At 38.3% G+C, this 17,992-nt stretch overlaps 1 protein-coding gene across 9 annotated transcripts in view; it reads right to left on the bottom strand.

Moving 5' to 3' along the window:
• The window catches only part of LOC118281287 (segmentation protein cap'n'collar), a 166,144-nt gene that overhangs the window by 83,177 nt on the left and 64,975 nt on the right, over positions 1 to 17,992 (bottom strand). For all 9 annotated transcript variants that reach the window (XM_050701040.1, XM_050701039.1, XM_050701038.1 and 6 more), the window contains exons 3-5: positions 12,761 to 12,835; positions 11,587 to 11,730; positions 10,743 to 10,788 (exon numbers count right to left, since the gene is read on the bottom strand). In XM_050701040.1, the coding sequence (XP_050556997.1) occupies positions 10,743 to 10,788; positions 11,587 to 11,730; positions 12,761 to 12,835 (265 nt within the window). The remainder of the gene's footprint in view (positions 1 to 10,742; positions 10,789 to 11,586; positions 11,731 to 12,760; positions 12,836 to 17,992) is intronic.

Genomic DNA, 17,992 nt, shown 5'->3' with positions numbered 1-17,992 from the left:
AAATATCGAAAAGATGCATTACATTTAGTTACGTTTACCAAAATGAAATACAAAGTTAATATTTCTTACTAGCTGACCCGGCAAACATATTTTCTCACCTTTTAAATCTTCCCTGGACTTCCACAAATAATTAAAAACCAAAATTTGCCAAATTAGTCGAGCCGTTCTCGGCTTTTGGTGAGATTAACCAACAGCAATTGATTTTTATATATAGAGTTGTGTATTCTCGAGAAATCTACACTTGTATAGTATCTAAGACCATTTAAATGTAACCACATAACACTTAATAACATATTCGATCCCTCATTAGACCAAAAACCGAAACATTTTTCCCAAAAAACCTCTTAAACAAAAAAAAAAAAACTCACCAACTCAAAGTGGCATCGCAAAAAAAAGAACACAATCGAACAACGAAATTAAAAAGAGAAAAAACTTCCAAATTCAAAATTATACCCTAACCTCTATATTTTTTATATTTAGAACGCCGCATTCACATAGCACTATTGTCTTTAACACATACTTTAAAGGAAACTCAACCTTATACATACAAGAACAGAGTTGAAATTCCAATGTATTCTTGTTTGGAGATAGGCCGTTACATTACGCGGGAGAATTTATTGATTAGTAAGGGAACGGACCAATGAGAGACGAGTATTTTATAAAATGGCGCAGGGTAGGCTCCCTCACTGGGATATTACACTTCTAATTTATGAACCTTTGTTCGAGCTAACATTAATCTTGCTTGCTTGGTATTAATGTTTTTATTTTAATGAAAATGATTTCCCGCGCAAGCAAGCGCCATCTTGTATTCCTATAATGGTAGGTAACTATTGATTTCTTTTCGTTGTTGTACGTTATTTTAGTTTTAGTTTTTCGATGGAAAATTGGATTTTGGGGTGAAGTTTCTTGCTCGTTCTTCTACATTCGAAGCTACACTTTGGAACGAGCACCTAGCTTCATTGACAGACAGACTGAAGAACGTTTCAAAAGTGCCTAATTTAGGTTAAATTGAAATAAATGCTTCGATGTATATGTCTTCGCTAGGCACTTGACAGCTAGTATTTGTTTTATGATATAAGCCGGTAAACGAGAATACTGATCACCTCATGGTAAGCAATCGCCGTCATGGACACCCGAAACACTAGAGGCGTTGTTACAAGTGCGTTGTCAGCCTTTTGTTAAGGATTGTTGGAGAATCGAGGATTGGGAAGATTAGGAAGAGGTAATTAGGCTTCCGGTAACCTCATTCATACAACGAAACACAACGCAAGCGTTGTTTCACGTCAGTTTTCTGTGAGGCCGTGGTTATCACTCCGGTCGAGCCGGCGCCTCAGTGCCGAAGCATAGCCAGCCCACACTTAGTTCTAAACTAAACTGTGCGGTTGATGATGACTGCAGTTGGCGCGGTGGCTGGGTAACCGGCTGCCGCGCAACGTGTAGCGTGTCCGATTCCCGCACGGAGCAACTTTTTGTGTGATCCACAAATTGTTGTTTCGGGTCTGGGTGTCATGTGTATGTGAACTTGTATATTTGTAAACGCACCCACGACACAGGAGCAAATCCTAGTGTGGGGCAACGTAAGTTAAGAAACTGTTTAAATCGTTTGACCATCAAATCAAAACTGTTCATAAGTTCATTGCCCCATTTATATATAGGTAGGTACGCAGTGTAGATGACTTGTAGTTATAATGAGTTCATACAATTTGTCTTATCATGGTTGTGCAGCATTTTCATAGAAAACACATAAAAAACTGGTCTAGTTAAAGAAAAACTGAAAGTGTATCAAATATTAGCAGTGTTGTGACGAAGATAGAGTAAAAGTAACCACCTTTAGTCTTGTTGTGGGTGCCACAAGAGCCAATTAATAACTGATAATGATTAACTCTTGAATCGGGCTTCGGCACGAATGGGCCGTCTCGACCGGATTGATACCACGGCCTCACCGAAAACCGACGTGAAACAATGCTTGCGTTGTGTGAATAAGGTTACCGTAGGCCAAATTACCATCCTTCCCAATCTTCCCAATCCCCGATTCCCCAACACCCTTAAATTCCTACCCCCAAAAAACCGGCAACGCATTTGTAATGCTTCTGGTGTTTCAAGTGTCCATGGGCGACGGTAATTGCTTACCATCCGTCGGTTCGTTTACAGCCTATACACCTTACGATTTAACTGTACAGTTTTAACTATTCTTGATTAGATTCAATTAAAACTGAAGTTCAATTGTTTGTTCTCCGTCCATAAGTCGGTATTTCACACCCACATCAAGACTAGAGTAGGTGACAAATGTATTTTATTTACGTTTGATGGTTCGTTTGGCCGCTATCTCGCCTGATGGTAAGTGATGATGCGGCCTACGATGGAGCACTACACATAAGCAACCTATTCACTCGGGCCTTGAAGACACCCAGGTTATACCCATCAGGAAACACAGACTCCGGCAAGGAGTTCCACTCCCTAGTTCGCACAAGGAAGCTTGAAGTGAAGCGCTTCGTGCATTATTTGTATTGAACACACGATGATAAGCAATTTTTGTTTGAAACGTGACATCGGGACCCTTTGCGCGAGAGTTTAACAGGCAACCACTGAGCCATATATACAGCGTGTAACAAAATACCCATATACATCAAGAAACACTGAAGAATACAGGTTGAATAGAATCTCTACACAACGTTTCAGCTTGAAACACGATTAAAAAAAATTGGTACCAAATATTTCGTGTCGCATGGTTCTTGATTTAATAAATCATACAAACACAACACTACAGGGTCATTCGATAGTATTACGAAACATTTCTTCTATAAATCTGATCGCCTAATACCTGTATCAACCTAATTTTAATTCGCATGAAAAATAAAAATAAAAAATATTGGCATAACCCTCCTTCTGGCGCAGTCGGGTAAAAATTCATAACTTCGTTCCATGAAAACATGAGTTTCAAAAGCCCTTCCCGTATCGTTTGTTATGTTATCTATAAACCGTGCAATTTCCTAAAATTTTAAGCTAATTTCCTACTAGTCAAATTCAATACTTTTTTCGAAACATCAAAAACGATATTTTCAATGAACTTTGTATGAAATATATATATTATGACGTCATCAGATTTTTACATCAAATAGCAGACTTATTTCTAGAAAGGTCAATGGGCAAATTGTATGGGAAAAAAACCCACAGCGGACAGAAATGAAAATATCAGGATAGATTAATAAAATGTGTCTAGTTAATCATGCTAAGGGTCGCTTTCTTGTGGGATGTGGGAGAATGGAGAAAAATAAACTTTTACATAATTATTTATTCGGCGTGATCAATATCCTTAACATAATTCGCATAGAGCTGAAAATTGGCATAAGCGTTAAGTACCTCATTATAAACAAAATGTCAAAAATCTCCATCGGTCTCACTTTTGGTAAAAAAATTATTCAAGGTTAAAAGGTCAAAATTACGGTTTTTTCCATTTTTCTCGAAAACGGTAAGTTCTATCGTTAAAATATGTTGGACACAGTTGTAGATCATACAATTTCCTACAAAAATGATGTATCATTTTTATTCTTACGACTTTTCATTCGTGAGATATCACGGTTTTAAATAAATAAATCATAGTTTACATAACTCAATGAATTTGACTCGCTATCTCCCGCGCGATTTTACCTGCTTCGCGGCTCCTATTGATTGTAGTCAATAAATGGACTATTTAACACAAAAATAATAATTCGATTCAGGTCAATAGTTCTTGAGATTAGCGTGTTCAAACAATTTCTTCTGCTTTAAATATTAGTACCACTTCCGCACAGTTTTATCTGCTACTCAACTTCTATTAATTGTAGCGAGATGTTTTATAGTGTATAGCCTTTCTCGATAAATGGACTTATTCAACACAAAAATAATAAGTTGGTGCGAACCAGTAGTTCTAGACATTAGTGCGTTCAAACAAACTCTTCAGCTTCAAATAATAGTAATAATCCTGCTCGGTCTCATCCGCTGCTCAGCCCCTGTGGCCCGTCGCTTTATATATAGCTTAACCTTCCTCAATAAGTAGACTATTCAAAACAAAAAAAAACGCAGTAGTAGTTCTGAGATTAGGAGATTAGGCGTTAGGAGATCCAAATTAACTCATTAGTCTTAAATATAAGTACCACTCCCGCGCGGTTTTACTCGCTGCTCGGCTCCTAGTATATCATCATAGCGTGATGTTTTATAGCCTATAAGCTTTTTTTTTATGAAACAGATCGAGCAGACGTATTACCTGATGGTAAGCAATAGCCGCCGCCCATGGACACTTGAAACACCAGAGGCTTTACAAGTGCGTTACCGGCTTTTTGGGAGTTAGGAATTTAAGGGTTGTTTTTCGGGAATGGGGATGGAGCTTCCTGGATAAATGGATTATTCTACACAATATAATAATATTAATGGTCTAAAAGAACTGAGCAGAGCGATTGAAACATCGCCGGAATACTTAGTAACTTAATATATAAGCTAAAGAGTTTGTATCTTTTGAACGCGCAAACCTCCAGAACTACAACATCGAATCGAATTATGCCTTTTGTGTTTGATAGTCCATTTATTGAGGTAGGTTATAATTAATGAAACATTAGACTATACTTAATAGAAGGCGAGCATCGATTGAAACTGCGGAAAAGTAGTACTAATATTTTAAGCTGAAGAATTTATAGAACACTAGATCTTCAGTAGTCCGAATCAAATTGTTTTTTTTTTTGTTAATTAGTCCATTTATCGAATTATGCTATAAGCTATAAAACATCATGCTACCTACAATTAATAGGAGCCGAGCAGCAGTAAAACCACGCGAGTATTATATAAAATATGGTTTATTATATTAAAACCGCGATATCTCACGAATGGAAAGTCGTAAGGGTAAAAGTGATGAACCATTTTTGTAGAAAATTGTATAATCTACAACTCTGTTGAACATATTTGTACGATAAAACTTAGCGGTTTTCGAGAAAAATTGAAAAAACCTTAGTTTTGACCTTTTGACCTTGAATATTTCATTTGGGAAAAGTCGAATCAATGGGGATTTTTGACATTTTGTTTATAATCATGTAGTTAACATCTATGCCAATTTTCAGCTTCATTAAGCGATTTGGGAAGTATGTCAAGGTTGCGACTTAATTTCGTCTATTTTTGGTCCTAACTTTTTTGTCCCATGGATTAAAAAAAAAAAATCATACCTAATGTTATGTACATTTATACTCTTTCATTTGATATCATTTTCATTCGTGTCCGCGACCGGGTCGGATTCCGCCCAATGACCTTTAGCTAGAAAAAATCGAATCAAATTTATGAATGAGAGTGTGATTATTTTCGAAAATTTTATTGTATTGAAAAGTTGTAATAATTTATTTTTGACCGAGGATACTACCAAATTGATATGTATAACCCCCTTTTTGTTACACCGTATATACAGGACTATTGTAAAACGGACATACATACACTCCATTCAATCTTATATGTGCATAGTACAATGTGAACGTACTATTGTAACATTATGATTAATGTTTCGAAGGGTAGGCAGACATCTTAATTCCCCAGAGCACTTCGAATCATTAATTATATTATTATATTGTAGTTTTATAGAAGCAGGGATTGTCAAAGTTGTTACTGAGAAATGGTTTTAAAAAGTTTTTGTTAAGTCGAAAGTATTAAAAGTAGGAAAGGATAAAATTAAGTACAATTAATACAATATTCTGCAAATCCATGTGAAAAATATATCTAAAGACGGCTTTTTTATGAAACGCCGGTAAACGAGCAGACGTATTCGTGCGGTTTCAAAACTTACCAACGGTAAGTACCAATGTGACTTTTTCCGAGTTACATGTACTTTCTAAGTTTATTTAGACTAACGGTGAAGGAAACATCGTGAGGAAACCTGGGCTTATAATTTCTGATTATAAGTTTGAAATCGCCAACACGCATTGAGCAAACGTGGTGATTAATACTCTTAAACTTAAATAAACGATTTAACAGTCTCTACTTTAAAATCGCATAAATATACCAAAAACTAAATAAACATATCAATTGCAAAAACTACTTAACACTTACACCACAACCTCTGCCTACCCCAAAAATAGTACGAGCTTTTAATTAAAACATATTCTATACAAAGGATACAATACAACATTGTATGCATGGCGACATATCAAGTTATACAAACCAGTATAATATGACCCTCACACCTGCAGAAGGATTATACAAAGGGAGTTCAAAGTAAACTGGCTCTAATGCTTATTGTAACACCAGTATAAATTGATCTCCGAATGTACCGAAGTAACATATGAAGGGAGGTCAACATAAACTGGATAAATGCTTATTGTTCTAACCAGTATACACTGACCCACGAATGTGAAGAAGCCTCATACAATGCGAGTTCAAGATAAACTGGTTGTGTGCAGTATAAGGGTGGGCAATCTATAATAGCAGCTAATGTGTGAAAGAGAGAGCAAATAAAAGAAGTGAGAGCAAAAATGTACATTAATCAGAAAGCGAGGCCGGTGCGATGACTGGCTGAAATGTGTTGTTAGGGACGATACGAATAGGTTTAGGTTGGGTTCCGTATGTTGCTAGAGCGACATCCTTTTTTTTTTTGAGGGGGATAATCATCCAATGACTTCTCCCCTTCTCCCGCCTTGGGAGACGGGAGACGGCATCCCAGTCCTCCTCGCTCCGCACCATGGCCTGAACCAAAGCCGGACGCGAGAGGTCACCGTCGCCGACCACATCCCTGAGGACACGGCGGTGCTCAGCCCATGCAGGGCACACCGCCACCATATGCTCTACCGTGTCCTCCGAGAGCGATGTCCTGCATAAGCGATCTAGAAGCGAACTCGATTTCAATTCTATGCGATGCGGAAAGTCATCAAAAGACTTCTCCCACCTTGGGTGAGGTTAGAAGGAGTGTCAGACTCTAGTGACTAAAAACCACCCTGTTCCTTCTCCTGCTTTTCGAGCCGGAGCTCCGGTAAACCCGCTAGGTAGTCCGCAGCTCCGGATCGCACTACTACTCTGTCAGTAGCAGCGACAGTGGCCGCATCGTCGTGTCGCAGAATGCTGCTCATGAATATGAGCCTCTAGCATGGCTTCAAACTAGTCGAGTTCCTCATCAAACAGTTACGTGAGTAAGCCGATAATATAACAATTAATATTGTTTGATTGTTACGTCTTTAAGCTTTGTGTATTCAACTAATCTTCTTGTTGCATACATATAGTTTACGGAAACATAGGCACGGGCAAAGCCATGGGTAAAAGCTAGCAGTATACGAGTATGTAATGTATATAGGCAATTGCCGAGGCTAACTTGCGTTAGGGAAAAAGGGTGGATCTAACTACACTGGTTGGTTTGTACATCGCCTCGTCAATTCTACTAAGGGCGAGGCCCGTTTAGTGCGTTGCATTGCGTCGCGTAGTTGCAGTATCGTTTACCACATAATTTTTGAGGCTAAATGGAGTGTCAGAGTCTTACTGACTAAAAACCACGCCGTTCCTACTTCTGCTTTTCGAGGCGGAGCCCCGGTAACCCGCTAGGTAGTCCGCAGCTCCGGGTCGGCATCAGTCCTACAGGGCCCCATCTGGTGGTCTGATGGCTCTTTGAAGCGCGCGCGGAACGCGACGCGGCATACGCACAGGACTGGTACTGATGCGGCGGCGAGCTATACTTGCTCGCCGTCCGCAAGTCCGTCCCATTAGACTAGATCTACCGTAGCGTCTTTTTTTATGGAATAAGAGGTAAACGACTAGACGGATCACCTGATGGTAAGCGATCAACGCCGCTGATGGTCACCCGCAGCATCAGAGGAGCCACAGGTGCGTTGCCGGCCTTTTAAGAAGGAATATGCCCTTTTCTTGAAGGTTTGAAGGTAGAAAGGCGCGTGCTAACCCTATAACTATCGGTACATCGCAAACTCGAGCTACGCATCTTTCTCGCACAGTTATATAGAATAGTATCAATGGAAACGGTCACATAGTTTCACAGCTTAGCACATCCAATGACTTCTCCCGCCTTGGGCGAGGCAAGAGGGAGTGTCAGACTCTTACTGACTAAAAACCACCCCGTTCCTACTCCTGCTTTTTGAGCCGGAGCCCCGGTAACCCTCTAGGCAGACAGCTGTGTATGTCTGTCTGTCAGTCAGTCAGTCACCGATAATAAAAAAATACCTGTTTGATATAAATTATAGATTTTGAATGCGTCATCCCCTTCTTATCAAAAATATCAGTAAGTTATTAAAAGTTTTTTAACCCATAAAATATTCATTGATTTTGAAATACTTTAATATACATTTTTGGACACAAAGTTGAAAAAGTTTTTGAAAATATTAAATTGTCTTTTTGGAAGCGAATAAAGGTATCATTTATCTTTTATATAACTTTTTATTAACGAAGGAACCGCCGTCAGTTTAGTTTGCCGTACCCATTTTTTAAGTCAGGTAATATACCTAAACCTGCTCCTAAAGTCTGAAAAATAGTATGCTGAAAACCGCACACACAGGAAAAAATCATAGTATGGGGCAATATTTGATTGCACGGTTGGTGCGGTGGCTGGGCAACTGGCTGCCGTGCAACGTGTCGCAGGTTCAATTCCCGCACGTAGCAACTCTTTGTGTGATCCACAAATTGTTGCTTCGTGTCTGGGTGTCAAAAATCGGACAATCTGATAACTACCTTATTATAAAACCAAAAACAGATAAATTACTTTTTCTGAAAACTAAAATCGAAGCCACACTACACAGAACTACAACAAAAAACGAAATAATTTCAGTAAAACATATTCAATTGACGAGTATTTACCAAACAACTAGACCGGGAATCGACACCGGGTCGTTACCCTTCGCGACCCCTTATATAACATCTATACATAAGGGGTGAAGTGATATAACCAATATAGGGAGGGAAATATCCCCCTAATAATAAAATATACTAGCTACTCCCGCGCGGTTTCACCCGATATACGACACCTATTGATTGTAGCGTGATGTTTAATAACCTTATAGCCTTCCTCGATAAATGGACTATCAAATTAAATAATTTTGTTTTATAATAACTGTTTTGAGACATACGCGGTGACGTCGCCGCGTTTGCGCACGCTGCTCATGATGAAGAGTCCCTATGTGACTCGAAACTAGTAGAGCTTTTTTCTATTAATGTACGTGAGTAAACCGTGATTTTTTATACATTGCATACTCGAGCTGCGCATCTTCCTCGCACAGCTGCATATTTTAGTATCGTTGGAAAGGATCACATAGTTTCACAGCTTAGCTATTACATCTTCGTAGCATATCTACATAGCACATCTCTGCTAGAAAAGCACCCTCACTCGGGTATTAGACACCCACACCAAGAACAGCGGTGGCAACAACCGAACACACACACCAAAAATCGACACCAAAATTGAACAGTTTTATATTTGAAATCAGAAATCCGGTCGCAACTGCTCGTTGTATCGAGTCGGAAAGAGCGGCTTTATAAACGTAAAAGAAGCTGAGTCATTAGACTAATGATTTGTCCCGACTCCGCTTAGGGTATGTACCCCTAGGGACTAGAAACAATGGTAGAAATAACTTGAAGCTTTGAAAAAAAAGGTCGAATAATATATTTTTGGAATTAAAGGAAAAAAAGTATTGAACAGATGGTCACATGCAAGATGGTTGTAAAAATTTTAATTACATTTTGTTATTGATATATGTACTAGGTTACGCCAGTGGCTTCGTCCGCGTTGTCGTGGAATAAAAAGTAGCCTATGTGTTGTTCTAGATCATAATCTACCCCTGTTCCAAATTTCATCCCGATCCCTTTAGCCGTTTTGATGTGATTGAGGGACAAACATACATACAAACTTTCAAACTATCACATCTAAACTAAATGCCGTACTCAGAGATATTTAATGATTACTTAAACTATTCCTTGGTAAAGATTTTGTTCCGAAAACAATGACTAAGGATTGGGTTAAGTAACCATTAAATGACTCTGAGTACAGCAGTAATACTCATAAATAAAATTGGAGTGTCTGTTTGTAATATTGAAATAACCGCTTTTTACTACATGCTTATGAATATACACACAATAATATTTTTTTACAACATTTGTCAGTCTGTCTCTCAGACTCTTATTGACTAAACACCACCCCGTTCCTACTCCTGTTTCAAGTCCCCGTAACCCGCTAGGTAACAATGATACAATCGGAGATTCGATCTTGCAACACTTCACTTACCTTGTCAGTCCTCTGCCAACTCCGCTTCTTGCATTTCGTCGTAATGTTTTCATGATATCAAAACTTTTATGCACAACTTTAAAATGTCTTTCTTTCCAAACCAAATTAAATTAAAATGCATATTGCTATCTCAAAAACTGATGAACCAATTTAGATGAAATTTAGCTTAGAATATTTATGAAGATTATGAATAACTAAACTGAAAGGTGATTTATTTTTATAAGAACTATCGTGAGACATACTAAATGAACTAAAAATCACGGTTTACTCACTGGTACATTAATGGAGAAAAGCTCTACTAGTTTCGAGTCACAGAGGCAGTCAGTAGGCTGCGCGACTGCGGATGAAGTGTCCCTCTGTGACTCGAAACTAGTAGAGCTTTTCTCCATTAATATACGTGAGTAAACCGTGATTTTTACTTAATGAAAGGTGATTTATTATTGTAAAATTTGTAAATAATAGTTTTCTGGCTATATTTTATGCTGTAAAATGTGAAAAAGTGTGATTTAATAAATGCTCTTACCTGTTTCAGTATCGACGGTATAAGAGAGTCCGGCCCAAGGGTCATCCTGAAAATAAGATATTTATTTAAAAACTATCACAAATTGTATAAGTTGTTCTAAAAGTATCTGCCGCGGCTTTAATGGGAGGTAGTGTTGTGTTTGAAGTTTACAATAGTGTATATAAATCATTGATTATGAGTATGTTTTTCTCATATAAAATATCTTTCAATGTCTCTGTCGCTTCGTCAATAACAAGAAGACGTCAGACACTTGAAACATCAAAAGTTACAAAAAAATACGTAGATCATATTTTTAGCTTATGAACATTGAATGAGTCTTTTTATGCAACTTCTGTATACCAGGATCTATAGTAGATACAACCATGTAAACACCGGAACACTAGATATTATTAGTGGAGAAAAAACGACAGCTTCCACTTCCCTCGGTGAATTTAATGCAGCAGACAGATTTTTTTTAACGGGAGCAAAATCATCCAATGACTTCTCCGGCCTTGGGCGAGGCGAGAGGGAGTGTCAGACTCTTACTGACTAAAAACCACCCCGTTCCTACTCCTGCTTTTCGAGCCGGAGCTCCGGTAGACCGGCTAGGTAGTCCGCAGCTTCGGCAGGAGACAGACTGCCTTAAATTTAAAGGCAACTGAAGTTCGGCGCGTCTCAGGGACATAAACTTCCGCCTTGGTCAAGGCGAGAGGGAGTGTCAGACTGTTACTGACTAAAAACCACCCCGTTCCTACTCCTGCTTTTCGAGCCGGAGCCCCGGTAACCCGCTAGGTAGTCCGCAGCTCCGGCAAGAGACAGACTGACTTAAGTCTTAAGGCAAATAATAATTTTGATTTTGACTTACCTCCTTAATCTCGGAGTCCAGTAACGAAGCCTTAACCTTTTCAATCTCAGCTTTTTCCTCATTCTTCTTCACGATCTTTTCTTCTGCAAGCTTCAGTTCTTTCTCAATCTCATCTCCAAGCACTTTGGTTGCTGTAGGACCTTCCTGTAGGGAGAAATAAGAGATACGTATAATATTTGAGAGCAGAGAAGTGGTAATATTAGATAGAAATTGCTTTACGTTATAACACCTATTGTACAAACTATTTTTTTATTAACACTAGGATTTACTCCTGTGTGGGTGCGTTTACAAACATACAAGTTCACATGCACATGATTACCAGACCCGAAACAACAATTTGTGGATCACACAAAGAGTTACTCCGTGCGGGAATCGAACCCGCTACACGTTGCATGGCAGCCTATAGCCCTGACACCGCGCCAACCGTGCAGTCAGTTCTAGTAAAATCTTTAAAATATCATAATACTATATTTTAAAGATTTTCTTATATGTTTTTTATTGTGTACGTATAAAACTCGTCGCTTATTAAGCCACTCAGTACCCGAAAAGCAACCGCCTCAACCGAACGCCGACTGGTCAACTAGTAAACGCCGCGCAGTCAACGCGTTGTCCACGAATTTTCGAGTATAGTCGTTTGTTTATTCTTTTGCGTTTACGTGAATCTATCGCGGGCAGCGCGCGGTCCACGCATGTCCCGCGCGCCTGCGAGCAGCGATTGTCAGTTGAGCTTATTAGTAATCCATAGAAGTTCGTAAAGACTGTTGACCGCTCAAGGTAAGGCGGTGCTAGTCGGGTGCCGAGAGGCTTTAATGAGCGACCACCATAATACACACATATAAACAAATAAATGTATTTTAATCTTTACTACGTGTCACAATGAAAAATAAATATCTAAAGCCTTGTATTCATGGTAAACATTTTGCTTAGCAACATGGTTGCATAAACATGTTGCGGGCAACACTTTTGTTGCGGAGTTGATCGCGCCATGCTGCAGAGTTGACGCCCGGCGAGCGAAAACATCAGTTTATATTAGTTTAAACAAAGTTTCCAGCAGCATTCTCGCTATTCATCAACAACGTTGATCAACTGTTGCTAAGCAAAACGTTTACTATGCATGAGTACGAGGCTTAATGCATTTCTAAATGGACGAAGTTAGGAATATTGCTTAACTTACCGGCTGCATAGGATCCTCCAGGGAGAAACCCATGTCCACATCCTGCTTCCAAAGCACCTCGATGAGGTCCATGTCCTGGGAACAAGAGAAAGAGAGAAACATTAGTTAATTGGAAGTAAATTATTAACATTACACATTATTTACAACTTAAAAATACCTAAAAAGGAATAAAAACTAACTTAAAACTAAAATAAAGAAAAAAATCTTTCTTTAGGCGTCGAAGTACCTACTCGTCCGCATCGCTGTCACTGGGGAACGTTCCCAGAAGACTGGCCGCATTGCCACGTTAATTGAATTGAAGTATTTTTACTTAAAATATACATAACTAGTTATATTAATTGATAGACTAGACTACATGTGGTATTGGTAGAGCAAATATGTCCTACAGTGCATGTTGTGACACCTTAAAATGTTGTGCATTTAAATTTATTATTATGTAAGTGTTTAGATATAAGTCCTAATGTAACAACTACTGGTTGTCCTAATAAATAAATAAATAGCATTTTTCACCAACCCTGATCTTCGTGTGGGTGCTTTTTTCCATAAATTCCATAAAAAATACATACATCGATTTATTATGAAATAAGAGGCAAATTAATATACGAATCAACTGATGGTAAGCAATCGCTGCCGTCCATGGACATTTGAAACATCAGAGGCGTTACAAGTGCGTTGCCCGCATTAGGAATTTAAAGAGTTATTGGGGAATCGGGCATTAGAAAGGGGGATAATTGGGCCTCCGGTAACCTCACACACACAACGCAAGCGTTGTTTCACGTCAGTTTTCTGTGAGGCCGTGGTATCACTCCGGTCGAACCGGCCCATTCGTCTCTTATAATAATCATAACAATCTTTCTAACATAAAAGGATTACAATAATAATCAATAGAATCGATAAAAGCCACAGAATAAGAGTCGGCGCCATTTTGACATACATTGATGACAGTGACAGATAAAAGGGCGCGAAGATTTCTGTTTTTTTTTTCTTTTGATACAATAATAGCGAAGGAATTCTTTTAGGAATCCTTTTGCGAGGCCGCTTTTAAGTTTTAATATAGAAATATTATTTTGTTGATTTTTTCTCTGTTGGTTTTAGTTTTAGCTTTTTAGTTTTGCCGCGTATACTGATGAGACGTTAGATGGCGAATCGATTGCTGGGTAGGACAAGGTTTTTTTTTTTACTACTGATTTTGGACATCGGTGTATATTGTATAGGGGAGAGTAAAAGTGGTTTTCTAATATTTATTACGTTTATATGGACTTTCTAAGACAATTTAGATACCACTGACTAACGGTAAAGGAAAACATCGTGAGGAAACCTAGGCTTATAATTTCTAATTATAAGTTTAAGTATCGTGGGTGCGTTCACAAACATACAAGTTCACATACACATGACACTCAGACCCGAAAATACAATTTGTGGATCACACATAGAGTTGCTTGAATCGAACCCGCTACACGTTGCGCGGCAGCCGGTTACCCAGCCCAATGGAGTATACAATTAAAATAATTAAGAACAAAATCAACGATAGAGCAGACTCCATCTTTAATTGGCTCAAAACACTTGAATTTAATAACAGACTTGAATCAAATGCCGGTAAAAAAAACTACTCATAACATCAAGCAAAAATGAACTGTACCTACATAGAATTAAGATCTAAAATCAAAAACAATTACGAACGCGTTACGCCTATTCGAATATGCGTCAAATTTAAATATTGAACTCTTTTTTGTATTGATTCGAAAATATCGTATCTGCATTTTTATTGTATTGGAATTTGAGCTTTGTTTTCTAAGGTGTAAGATTGAAATTTGTTTGTTGTTTAAAAATTTCGATGCAATTATAATGCCGGTAGGGGTCTTGCGCAGCGGGATAATAAAATTGATCAACCATAGTGCATTTGGAAGGTTTTTAATTACTTTTTTTATGTACATATGCTGTTTATATATTTTATATAATGTATTACTAGCGCCCGCCAACGACTTTACCGCCATAATGATGAAATATTTTAGCATTAATAGATATTATCAAACAAGTTAGTATTTAACATTTTTAATTTGAAACAAAAAAACAAGAATTCTTCTATATAACTAGAATACATAATGCTATAAAGAATATGTAGAAATAGCTAATCTAAACAATTATACCCAAATATCATTTGTAATTAATTACAAGTTACGACACAGCTACGCCATCTATTATAAAATGTTAGAAACTATGTATATTCTCGTTTACTGCCATCTATCGGAGAGATACAAGACTAACGGCGTAGCGACATCTGTGTTCGAAACGCTGAACTTCGGTACTGATAAAAGCACCATCTAGTAGATGTTACAGTTTCCATTTAGTTGATTCTGCTATTCAACGGCAGAGGGCGCTACGTTAAGACACAATACGAGTATACGTAACAAAGAATAGTTAATTATTATGACTTTTACATTTTGCAGTGCAAAAGAAATATAAAACTTAAAAACTCGCAAGGTAAATAAGAATATCGAAATAATTAGTGAAAATGAATAAGTACGAAAATGTAACTTAACGTAACAGAATAAATAAAATACGTAGGTAATATAATATAAAAACGTTCATAAATTAAGCATAAGCAATAGAAACGCACGAATAACGCCAAAAACTTTTATTATACAACATTAATTACAAAACGATAATTACAACAAAAACAAACAACTCGACACCAAACAAAGAAACTATAATACGCATGAAAGCTCAATAGATGGCGTTATTATCAATTACCTAAAATAGCTTCTAGAAACATATGATTTGGAGTAAAAAACTCGTAAATCGTCGGACAAGGTTAGTAGCGGTCAAGGTAAGACAAGGTTAGGACTGGGCCGAAATAGAACGAGTCCCGCACTGCGTAACAAAGAGAAATAGACGAACTAGATTTCTAATATAGCACTTTATTTTGAGGGGGGAATTATCATTCCATGATTTCACCCGCCTTGGACGAGAGAGTGTCAGACTCTTACTGACTAAAAACCACCCCGTTCCTACTCCTGCTTGTCGAGCCGGAGCCCTGGTAACCCGTTAGGTAGTCCGCAGCTCCGGATAGATTTCTAATACCGCTAGAGGGTATTTTTTTTTTTTAAGGAGGATGCAAGACCTTATGTGTATGTGAACTTGTATGTTTGTAAACGCACCCACGACACAGGAGAAACATTCTAGTGTGGTAACAATATAATTATGTATTTTAGAGGGTATTTTTTTTGCAACCCATCGAATAACTTCTCCCGCCATGGGCGAGGCGAGAGGGAGTGTCAGACTCTTACTGACTAAACACCACCCCGTTTCTACTCCTGTTTCTAATAAACCCGCTAGGTAGTCCGCAGCTCCAAAACTAGAGGGTATGATCCAGATTTCAGATATAACTAGGGGGTATTTTTTAAGAACGGAAAATCATCCAATGACTTCACCGACCTTAGGCGAAAATTTGTAATTTTTGAAAATTTGTTGTAACACGGAAATGTCTGGAAATGTGCCCGGCTCACCCCCTATTACATGGGAAGTATACCGCAAATGGTGAAAATTCGGTGTACATTTTATAGCGGCATTAGGCGTAATGTGGACCTCTGTCTATCCCTTCGGGGATAAAAGGCGTGACGTCGAACATAAGACTGTGATGAATGTATCTACGCGACACGCTGGCAATGGCGAGAATTATTCAATTTTTAGTAATTTCGCGACTCGCAGACAAAGAGTCGTTGTGTGAGTCACTCGCGTTAGTATTAAAACGTATTTATAAACACCTGATTCAATACGTTTTCCCTATTTTTTTAGACAATATTCAGATGTTTCTAGGTATTCAAGACAAGTGTGGCAGAGCCATGCTTCGACACGAATGGGCCGGCTCGACCGAGTGATACCACGGCCGAGTAGAAAACCGACATGAAACAATACGTGCGTTGTGTTTCGTTCTGTGATTGAGGTTACCGGGGCCCAATTATCCCCCATCCCAAATTTCCCTTAAATTCCTAACCGCTTTTGGGGGGGCAACGCACTTGTAACGCCTCTAGTGTTTCGGGTGTCCATGGGCGGTGGCGATAACTTAGTATCAGTGGAAACGGTCACATAGTTTCAAAGTTTAGCTATTACATCTTCGCAGCAAGGCTACATAGCACATCTCTAGTGGAAAAGCACCCAAACACTCCTTTAAATTAATTTTTACTCCTGCAAACATATAAATACTTAGAACAAAATCACGCTTTGTTCACATTAACAGACCAACAAAATTTTATACCCACATGACCCTCAAAATTGGGACCTAGTGCATTTTAGCTGAAACCTAGACGTCTAGACCCCAGAAAGGCAATGCCCGGAGCCCTTTGTTTCCTCGTCTGGCTATTGGGGGCAAACTCCCGCAAGTTCGAAGCCCTAAAGGGTCGCGTTGCACCCCTGGGGTCAATGAACTGATTGAGGTGACATTAGTTATAAAGGTTATTAAACTGCCATGTTGATTGAGATGTCACAAATGCGATGGCAGGGCAAGGTGTTTTGGGTTCGATTCCCGGGTAGGGCAAAGAACTACTGGTTTTTTCGGAAAAAAATCTCAATAATAGCACAGAACCTGGAATTGTGTCCAGTATATGGCAATAGGCTCACCCCCTATTACATGGGACTTATAACCTAAATGGTGAAAAGTAGGTGTACATTGTATAGCGGCATTACGTGCCGCAATGTGCACCTCTGCCTACCCCTTTGGATAGAAAGGCGTAACGAAACGATATAAAGGTTATTTAAGTATTCAAACAGGTGTGAGTTACTAAAATTAATTATCTATTACTGATAATAGAAGCGTAATATCACTATACCTAACTTTATTTATTTACAAAAACAAAAATAAAAACACGTGTGTCGATTCATTAGGCTCTAACTCCGCAACTACTGAACCGATTTCGATGAAACTTTGACCAAAATATAGATAATTTATTCTAGTTTATCTACGGTGTTATAACCTTCTATATAAAAAGAAGGGGTAAGCAGAAATATTGGAAGAACGAACACAATGTTAATAGGAGATAAATAGTTTTGAATTATTGCCAAAATGAGTGCGTTTAGAAAACGAGAGTTGTGTTTGCACGTGTTATATTATAAATAGATTATTTATTACATATTTTATCTCATTACTTTGTAATTATAGTAGGAGAAAGTAAAACATTTGTAGCATAGTAATATTTACCCGACTGCGCCAGAAGGAGGGTTATGTTTTTCGAGAGT

Source organism: Spodoptera frugiperda, chromosome 19 (assembly GCF_023101765.2).
Source record: "Spodoptera frugiperda isolate SF20-4 chromosome 19, AGI-APGP_CSIRO_Sfru_2.0, whole genome shotgun sequence".
In the NCBI taxonomy this organism is placed as follows: domain Eukaryota; kingdom Metazoa; phylum Arthropoda; class Insecta; order Lepidoptera; family Noctuidae; genus Spodoptera; species Spodoptera frugiperda.
The sequence above is the reverse complement of the archived record's forward strand: the minus strand, read 5'-3'. Positions and strand labels throughout refer to the sequence as shown.